Source organism: Apaloderma vittatum, unplaced genomic scaffold (genome assembly GCF_000703405.1).
Source record: "Apaloderma vittatum isolate BGI_N311 unplaced genomic scaffold, ASM70340v1 C12346660, whole genome shotgun sequence".
NCBI lineage: Eukaryota > Metazoa > Chordata > Aves > Trogoniformes > Trogonidae > Apaloderma > Apaloderma vittatum.
The window spans coordinates 379-10,050 of NW_009747342.1; the positions used below are offsets into that span (position 1 = coordinate 379).

The 9,672-nt window shown below is 45.0% G+C and overlaps 1 protein-coding gene across 1 annotated transcript; it reads left to right on the forward strand.

The window, feature by feature from the left end:
• Nucleotides 1-448: 448 nt before the first annotated feature.
• On the forward strand, nucleotides 449-9,077 carry MFAP5 (microfibrillar associated protein 5). The gene is made up of 8 exons (XM_009877532.1): nucleotides 449-509; nucleotides 3,221-3,268; nucleotides 4,409-4,444; nucleotides 6,012-6,047; nucleotides 6,833-6,868; nucleotides 7,599-7,686; nucleotides 8,116-8,189; nucleotides 8,752-9,077. Exons 1-8 carry the CDS (start codon nucleotides 449-451, stop codon nucleotides 8,871-8,873), a joined length of 501 nt encoding a protein of 166 aa, XP_009875834.1. The 3' UTR covers nucleotides 8,874-9,077.
• The last annotated feature ends 595 nt before the right edge of the window (nucleotides 9,078-9,672 follow it).

Sequence of the window (9,672 nt, forward strand, 5' to 3'; positions counted from 1 at the left end):
GCGTCTACTGCTGAAGGGAGTGGAGACTGAGGGCTGCAGTAAGTGATGGGGACTTTATCTATTCTCTGTCTTCCTCAAGATAATTTAAAAGTAGAAGAGAGTTGAGGGAGATAACAAGGGGAAACTTTTCTTTGCATGCTGGGGGTGTGTGTGGAGTGGGGTTAGCCACCTGGATAAGAAAAGAGATGGAGACTGGAGAAAGGGGGTGGAAGGAGCAACACAGAGAGAAACACAGGAGAAAGCACATGGAGTTATATGTTCAGTCCAAAATGTTTCAGAGACACCAGGAAAACTGGCCAGATCAGGGGGGAGACAAGTGGGAGACAGGGTAGGAAGACAAATTGGTCTTTGAGAGAGAAATGGAGGTAGCAAGTAAAGAGCTCCTGTGTTACAGGGGAGGGTATCCCTGTGTCTTAGCTTTCATCTGACTGCTCTCTCCTCCACAGGGATGAAGACCTCTGGAGCCTGTATACTGATGTGTCTCTTAGCATTCTCTTTGTCCCCTGCTGGTGAGTCCTTATGCCTTGGGGAGGTTTTCTTCTCCACCCTGGCCCTGCAGAGTTTCTTCCACAAGCTAATGTGCAATGACCTAAGGAGAAAGACAGAAACATGTAGATGGACAGTGAAGGGAGAAGGACTGAACAGGAAAGGCAAGGTAGATACCAGGTTGTAAGGAAAAAATTAGGAACTGGGGACCAGTTCCCACATTTGTCCTCTCTCCAGTAAGTACTGGGAGTTGCAAGAGACAGAGGTCTGCAGCCTCCACTGCAGGCATGTTTGGGTAAGAAAACCAGCCAGATTCAGAGCTGAGAAGAAGGGTTAACTGTGCTTTGTGCTTACTATGCACTGCTGTACCACCTGTGTTTGCATGATCTGCAGAGCATTTCCCTGAGCTCCACAAAACTTTGTTGTGCTTGTGAAACGTTTGCTGTCACTAGCGATTCCTGCTAGAGTGGCCCCATTCCAGGCCACTTGACTGACGGGAGATTTTGTGGTTTATTATTTAGCTGTTTTGAGAAGCCTAATCTCTGTAGTTCAAACTAGTCTTTCCTTCTGTTGCTGTTGTTCTGTTTTGTTGCTCCACATTCTTGTTTGCTTGGAGTTACTCTCCAACAATTCAGGTGGGATCAGATTTGTTGAAAAAAAAACACCAGAAAACCAAAACAAGAGGGCAGCATCTGATGTTATAGTTGGAAGACTCAGGAAAGACAGCAAAAAAAGATTAGTTCCAGTGAATAGATGAAGTTTCACCCAGGAACGACTGCACTTAGGAGACAGATGAATGCAACCGTCATATTTATATCAGGTTATTCCAGTCTACTCTCCTCAGTCATGCTGTGGCCTGATTTTGCTCCCAATAGCACTTTTTGCTGTAAAGGTGCATAGTAGAGGACATCATGTTTGTGACTGTGAAGAAGGGAGGTGAGGCATCCAAGAAATGAGTTTGCAGGTGACCTACAAAATTAGAGACAGAAAAAAAGAGTACAGTTTTTATGATGTGTGAAGGAAGCCCGAAAGTAAGATCTCTTACTTTTGTGTATTTTGTTTTAACATTTCTGGTTTGAATTTTTTTTCTTTAACTTGGAAAATTGCAGAAGTCTCCAGCTGGTCTCTTATTGTCTTTTTTGGTTTGGGGTGAGCTCAAATTCAGTGAATTGGGATTGCAGTTTTCTTAGACCCCACGGGTGAATTTATTGCAACTCAGACAATAAAGTCCAATTGTTTATAAAGCATATACTCTGTACCTGAGCAAATATAAATTGAAGTGATTGAAAATAAGAAACTCACCTCTTCTGTCACCTCTTATCATACACAAAGGTTTCACTTCACTTGTGTCTTGTTGTTTTAGAATTGGACCAGTTTTCTAGTTATCTCCTAGGGAGGGAAAAAAAAACCGCAAACTAGTAAGAACCGACTTTTCAATGTCTTTTTCCATATGATTCCTATTTCAAAATCAGACACCACTGGCCCCTGCAATGGTTTCAGAGTTTGTGTCCTTTCTATTGCATCAGGAACAAATGAGAAAATGTTCAACATAAATTTTTTATTCTCTGTATGTTACCATTAAGAGATTAGCCAGAACAAAGAAAGTTTTGGGCTGCACTGTTTAAGTTATTATAGGTATCTGGCTTTCCTGAGGTCAATCACTAGCTGCTGAGCCCTTGCTGCCAGGTAGGTGGGCAAAGAAATAGCAGCTTCCCATAACTCCTTTAATGCTGCAGTGCAGGATGATATAGGGGTCCCAAGAGTCCCTCTGCAGTCTGCAAGTAACTGCTCTTGGAATGAGCAAGAACTAAGACAGAAGCTCCAGACCCGATAGTTTTTACCCATGCAGTGCTCCTATTAAGAACAAAAAGCTAAAGGCTGAGTTCATAAGATGTCATAGGGTGTAGTGTTTTTGGGCTGGTCCTGCGCACATCCCTGTAGGGCCCCAAATCACTGGGCTTTTCCTGCCAACTCCTTCCTTCATCCCACCCCAGTTACGCAGACATTTCCCTCCTCTGTGGCTAGCAGGAAATATTTTCCTATTCCTGACTGCTGTAGAAAGCAGCTCTCTCACCCGTTATATTGGGACAAATGAACAGTCTAGCTCAGTTTCGATTTCTCTTCTTCCACCTAATATGCCCAGCCAAGCCTTCATTTTTTTCCCTCTCCAGTGTGTCCAGAGGCTGAGAAGGAAAAGATCTTCTATTCTGTGCTTCATACTCAGGCAGGGTGATGGACCAGATGGTTATTTGCCTAAGGAGCTACAAGACCTGCAGTGTGCTTCTTACGTGCCAATGGCTCAGTCTGTGACCACAAGCAAATAATTTTCATGACTCAGTTTCCTCTTTTAAAAATGGAGGTAGGGATTTTGACTGACCTCCAGAGCAGGGAGGCAACGTGCAATTTTTTTTCCAAATGCATCAAATGAGGATTTAGAAGTGCAAAGTCTGGTGGCAAATCTGGAGGTGTTTACTATGTTGTCCTTGTCCCTAGCCCTTGACCCTGGTTGAAGCAGCAGAGCTAGGATCAGGACCTGCTGTATCCACAAATCATTAAAAAACAAACTCAGCCAGCAATGCAGGCTGAGGCAGAGAGGAGAGCATTTCTCCCTTCAGCAGAGGGCAGTGGTGTCTCCTGTACAGATAAGCATCTCACAACGATTTCACAAAGACTACTGGCTATAGAAATCCATTTCTCTGATCGCACTTCACTCCCTTCTTTTCTTCTCTTGCAGACTGGTTTCCATGGGTGGTCAATGGGCAAGAACTGGAAAATCCAACTGGTAAGTGTTACAGGCATGTTATGTGCTAAAGATTTCTCATGTGACCCATTTCTCCTATGTAGTTACAGCCTGTCTAATTGCAGATGCTCTTTCTGTGCCTCTGACATTGTGAGCTTGCCCTTCAGTGAAGATTAAACGAGCCCTCCAAGACAACCTGCTAAGCGTTGTGTGTTCTTTGCAAATAATTCACTGGTGTTGCAATCCCAAACACCTAGCTGAAGCTACGAAGTTATTTTCACAGTCAAGGGTTATGAGAGATCTGCAAGAGCTGGTAACTCTTCAGTCATGAGATGCTCAGGAACTCATACCGCTGTTCAGGAAAATCTCAAGAAAAAGGGTGCACAAGTGTCACGGTGCTTCAGCAGTGAGGCCATTGAGAAGGTTATTGACTTTTTTTCATACTGGCTGTGTTCTTGGGGGTGAATTGCTTTATCCTTCTGGATCTTTTTCTGTTTCTGTGACATGATGAAATGAACGTATGTTTGCATCGTGCTTCAGCACTCAGAAGAACCACAAGGGCCTGCCTTTTCTTTGGCCTGAAGCCCCTGGCTAAGCTACCAAACATCTCCCAGCTATGATCCTGTCATGTGTAATACCTGGGACTTCCCAGAAAACTATTCAGAGGCCAATCCAAAACCTGTCCACTAAACTTCCCTTTCCTTCATAATTTATCCCTCCATCACACTTACTCCAGCTTTGCTATCAGTTGTTTTTCAAAGCAACTCATCTGCTGATGAATTTCTGTAGTCAAGGCTAAGTTCTGGAGTTTCTTCCCTTCTCCACAGTGGGTGCCTCAGCTGTCTGTCCTACTGCTGTGGGAGCCATCAGTGCCTTCATTTCAGAATTCTGTCTTTCCCATCAAGATGCTCACAGTGGCCATATATGAGAAGTCAAAATATGAATCCAGAGTTCAGTAAGGGCTGATGCAACATGTGCCCTAAGAAATCCAGTGCCAGGCCAGTCACTGAGAAGGGGGATGGATGTGAGTGGGGTGGGGGTACTGTACTTGTTTCTGTGCTTACTGGATTGGATCCCAATGCCTTATGAGCCTACCAAGGTAATTCAAGCTAGCTATGGCTAGGTGTGTAAGGGACTACAAAGTAAAGACAAGCTCTCTCAAGGACATTCTCTGTTTTCCAGGTGAAGTTAGCACCAGCGTCCTTATCAGCACCTCCGGTAAGGTCCTATGTCTTGGCAGCTTCAGGCTTCTTCTTTGCCCCTCTCCACATAGACCCAGAAATTACCCATTACGCTCAGAAACTCCTCTTCTCTACTTTTGACATCTCGCCGTGTTCTTCAGGTGTTCATGGCTATCTAGGAGTCCTTTCTGTGCTCCATACAGGCTTAAAGGCCTGTTCCCCAAGGAAATGCCAATCTCACCTGATGTTCCAGGGCTCTCTGAAGCTGCTTGCACTGCAGGAAGCCACAAAATCCAAAGCTTGCATAGCCTGGGCTTCCATAGAAGGTTTCAAGAAGGAAGAGACTAAAGGACGAGGAAGAGAAGTTGGTCAGGTTCGCCAGTTAACTGGTCAGCACAGTTTGCATGCATGCCTGCTGACAGCTAGTGGCCATGCTTGACTGCTGGGGAGACAAACGTGGCAAAAAGAATCACAGGACAGTAATAAAGCAAGTTCTGAACAGTGGTGGGATGGGGAGGTGGAAATAATTGGTCTTTTAGTACTGTCTTCTGTGCTGTGCTTGCAGCGGTTTCACTGGGGGGCAGCAAAATGCACATGAAAGGTAAGGTAGGTGCATGAACATTTATGGAACGTTCCTCCTGAGCCCCAGGGGAGAGACACTGAGCTGATGAGATAGATTAAACCTGCCAGACTCACAATGGGCAATGGAGAGCAGGGCCAGAGGCTCAAGAAGGCACCTCCTCACTTTTTCCATATGAGTCTCGTTTCTAATCAGGCACCACTGGCCTCAGTGATGGTTTCTCTTTCTGATTGACCAGTCTCTCACGCACATCCCTCTGAGGTGGAGGGGATCAGGCAGGGCAGGGAGAGGGAGACCACATCTGGTCAATGATGTAGTTCAAAAGACAAAGGAGAGGCAGCAGCGCTTGGCTGGTGCTGGGAAGTGTGCTATATGTAGGAGAGCTACTGTAGAGAGTGGTGCCTGGTCCTCCAGGACAGCAGTCTCATGGTCTCTCCTCTGCCCTATGACTCTGCGCTTTAGCTGGCTAGAGTATTGTGGGTCAAGCCGACCAGCTGCCATGGGACAACACTGGAGGAGAAAACTGGAAGCACGGTGTTGTATATGCAAGGTGCATGATCTTCCCTGATGAGGATGGAAGGTGAAAGCAACCTGTGTCAGTCTCATGTTCAGTGGGTGAGACCTGGCAGTCTGTAGGAGGATAGGTAAGACACAGTGTCCAGACCAAACCAGCAGTGGCTAATCTGCATCTAAACTTGAATAGGCTAAATGTGAAGCCTTTACAGCAGACTTTGGGTTCAAAACACTTATTGTTGAGGGATCAAGAAGAAACTTTTCAGAAAGGACGTTGCCATGGGACCCCTCTCTGCTCTAAAGCATCCCATCAGCTCTAGGACACCCAGCATATTCACAGGGAAGGCCTAAAGTCACTCTGACAAGTCAGATAACATCACAGTCAATGTTGTTTATGAACCAGTGTGGGATGGTTGGAGTGGTGAACCATTGGCAGAACTGTGGGAGGGGGAAAGAGGCCAAAAGCTCAAATTAAGATCTTTCTGAATGCTGCCTTTTTTTTTTTTCCCAGCTGCAGCTGTCACACCACCTGTGCTTCTTAATCCTGGTGAGTTTATTCTCATTTCACAGCCAAATGTTGTGGACCCCCTCTTCCATCTCCTCGCCCAGCCCCTTACACACCAGGAAACCTGCCTTCCCTGACTGCCCTAACAACAGCCCTGATGCCCAAAAGACTGCTTCTTTCTATGTCCATCTGTTTTGTCTGTGCTCCTGGCTGACACTATGACACGTGAGCAGGAGAAGCAGAAGTCCTCTGTAACTGTTGATGAAAACTTGTGCCTGGCAGTCAGTCCTCCAAGTTCCTTTCCAGTTTGTTATTAGGTAAACAGTAAAATATACTGATTTACTGTAGTACAGGTGGGTTGCTTTATCAGAGGGAACAAAATACCAACCCACTTTTGACCCTTCAACCCTTTATGAACATTAAAGAACCAGTGGTCTAGGGATGCTGTTTCTTAAAGGAGTCACTGTTCCTTAGTAAAAGGCTTCTTCACTTCTTGCCTATGTGGGTGGCAATTACAGCAACTAGATACATTTACCCAACCTTTTGAATTAAATGTAAGATGCCCTTACAGTGTAATTTTGAACAGCAGTGGTAATGCTTTGCGGTAAATTTTGGATAGATTTTTAGCGCTGTTGTCTGGATAGCTGGAACCAGATTCATACTGAATTTGTACCTTCTGTTATGGTTTCATGTGAGTAACAATGAAAACTTTTTCCATATTAAAAGTTACAATGGAGGGCTCTTCAAAGAGCTTTCCAGTTATTTGTTTTGAGTAAGATGAAGTCTAGGACGAAATCACACTAACTCTATTACCTTCTTTCTTCCAGTTCAGTCTGACAGTGAAACCACTACGGCTTCATCGGGTATGTTTGAGTTTGCTGCCCGCACCCCTTCCCAGACCCTCTTTCACCTACTCTGTTACCTCTCCAGGCAGGTCCTGGCTGAGCACCGATCTTTGTCTCCTGCTAAATTCACTTCACCCTGTGCCTTGAGTTAGAAGTACTGGAGAATGTTGGTAGTAGAAGCTGAAGTCTTTCCCTGGGTGCCATGCCTGGGAGGGGAGCAACTGGGAGATCACCAGACCAGATATGCTGCTTCAATATTCTGTCATTGTCAGTGGCTGAGATCTGGCATTTCAGAAGGAAATGCAAGAAAACCCGTTATAGTTAGCTACAGAGCTGATTGTCCATAAAAGAAAGGAACTAGATTTGTGTCCTGAAGTATCAGGTTGCAGATTTGTTAGGAACATGTGTCTTAAACATGCGACTACAATTTACATTTTGTTTATTTGTGTCTGTCCCCTTTAGAGCATGTGCCTTCTGCTTTGAGGATTCCCAGTGGGCTTTCTTTGCATTTCACACAACTTTCCTTTACTTTTGTCTCAGGAGGCAAGGGGATCAGAAATGTCTGCCTTATTTTCCTCTTTCCTAAATCATCCCTGTCTCTCACAAGAGAGTGGAAAATAGAGTCTGGGGGCCTTCCCTAGAAGAATGAAAGACAGTACCTAGTGATGGAGTTATATGTGTGCCAGAATGAGTGCCCTTGCCAATGATGCTGGACTGCACCTCTGTGAGTGTGTTTGTGTCTTCCCAGATTGTCGTGAAGAAAAGTTCCCTTGCACACGCCTGTACTCTGTTCACAAACCGGTAAAGCAGTGTATCAGCTACCTCTGTGTTACAAGGTAAGAAACCAGCAGTCCCTAAGAAAAAACCTAAAAACTCTCCAGAAATGGCATGTCCAGCAATTGTTTCCTTTGAAGACAAGAGGTTCCCTCAGGGAACCAGTTGGTGAGATGAATCTTATCCTCAGAGTGCCTTTTTAGGGTGAAGAATTAAAACAGCATGATAACTATTATTTGTGCAGCACTAAGGAGCTGTAACATGCCCTATGTTGTAATCCATATTTGAAATATTTGGCCATTCATGAAGTCTTGACAAAGATTGCTTTTCTATTGACAACATACTTATTCTAGATTAATTAAGCCTAAAAGTTTAGGGTTTACCTCCTCATCAGTAAATATATATATTTATTGCCCATTTCCCTTTTTTGTTTCTTTGACTCCCTGTGCCTTTTGCTGTGGACCTTGGTGTGTTCGTGGTGGATCCCTCAGTGTGCGTCGCATGTACGTAATAAACAAGGAGGTGTGCACTCGCATTGTCTGCAAGGAGAATGAAGTCATGCAAGGTGAGCACAAGCTTAGTCTAGAAGAATAGCTGCAGCCATCTGATAGAGGCTCCAAGCTAACTAATTACCCACCCCCAATCCATATGTAGTAGTTTCCCTGGACTTGGTATGGGAGAGCTCTAGTGCAGTGCAGCTGTGCATCCAGTAAGCACGCCATGAAAAACACTGGGAAGTAGAGACTGTACTACCGAGCATGAGAGCTCTGCCTTCCTCGATCTTGATCATGCTCCAGATACACCCTTACTCAAAGTTGTATTCCTTTGAGGTTAAAGAGTAACTCTCAGTATTTCTGTTCATTAATAGAAACAGGGTTCAGTCTAGATTTCTTATGCAGTCACTGTTGCAGCAAAATACGAGTGATTTTAAGAAGTATTGTACATGAATAAAGCAAGAAGGAAGTGAATAAAAGCCTAAGGATTCATTCAATTGACACATGCATGAGGATTTGGCAGTTCCAACAGTTTCTGCAGATGCAGTGAAGGATGTAGCTCTATTATGTTGGTGAAGAATTTGAAGGAAGCTTGGTTATCTGTCAACCTGTGTGTGTCTGCTGTATCTTCAGATGAGATCTGTCGACAGCTGGCTGGCCTTCCTTCTCGTCGTCTCCGCCGATCTGGTCAACCCCTGCATCTCCCTTGCAGACAGCTCCTGGAGCAGCAGCATAGAAGGCCTGATGCTCTGTGAGATACCAACAGTGGGAGAGAAAAAGGAAGGGAGACAAGAGAAACCATTATCCATTACCTACAGCCTAAGACAAATCTTTCTCATTTGTGATTTCCCCACCATTTCCTTGCTTCTGTGCCTTCACCCACATCCTCTTCTTCAGGTGCTGTAGTGCACAGAGTCCTCTCTCTGCTAGTCTGTCACGGTGACTGTTGTCGTCTTCTAATTCATGTTGCTGAGAATGAGGTGCTCCCCTCTTTTCTCTCAGTCTCTGTTTGGCAGGCCATGAACCTCTTGTTTCCCAGAGGTCCTTATAAATGTGCTGCATCTTCTATTGCTTTGCTCCCACAGAAACAGACATAAGAGCAGGCTGTAGACCTCTCCAATGGTACAGATGCCCTAAGCTGTGTCTCATGTGGAGGAGTGCAAGCCTTTATGCCCTAGGAATCCTGGTCTAGGTTTCTTGCATGACGTCAGTATGAGATCAGATGTGGTCAGTCAGCCTGAGCCTCTTTGGTCCTCGTGAGCCACTGACTTTGCTGTGTGACAACACAGCCTCCTCCTCTGTCTATTGGCCTCAGAGAAGTGACAGAATTGGCAGATGAGCTGTCCTTAAGCCAAGGCAAACCTCATTGTCCCTGTTTGGCAGCAGATCATTTATAACTAGCTCTGGGAAGTTCTTTGTCTCAAGCCCATTGCCTCCCTCACATGTAACTGCTACTAAAAGGAAGAATTCTGGGTTTAGTATGCCATTATATCTTTCTCAAGGAGATTATGTTGGAACAGAGTGCTCCCTCTCCCTCTCCCTCTCCCTCTCCCT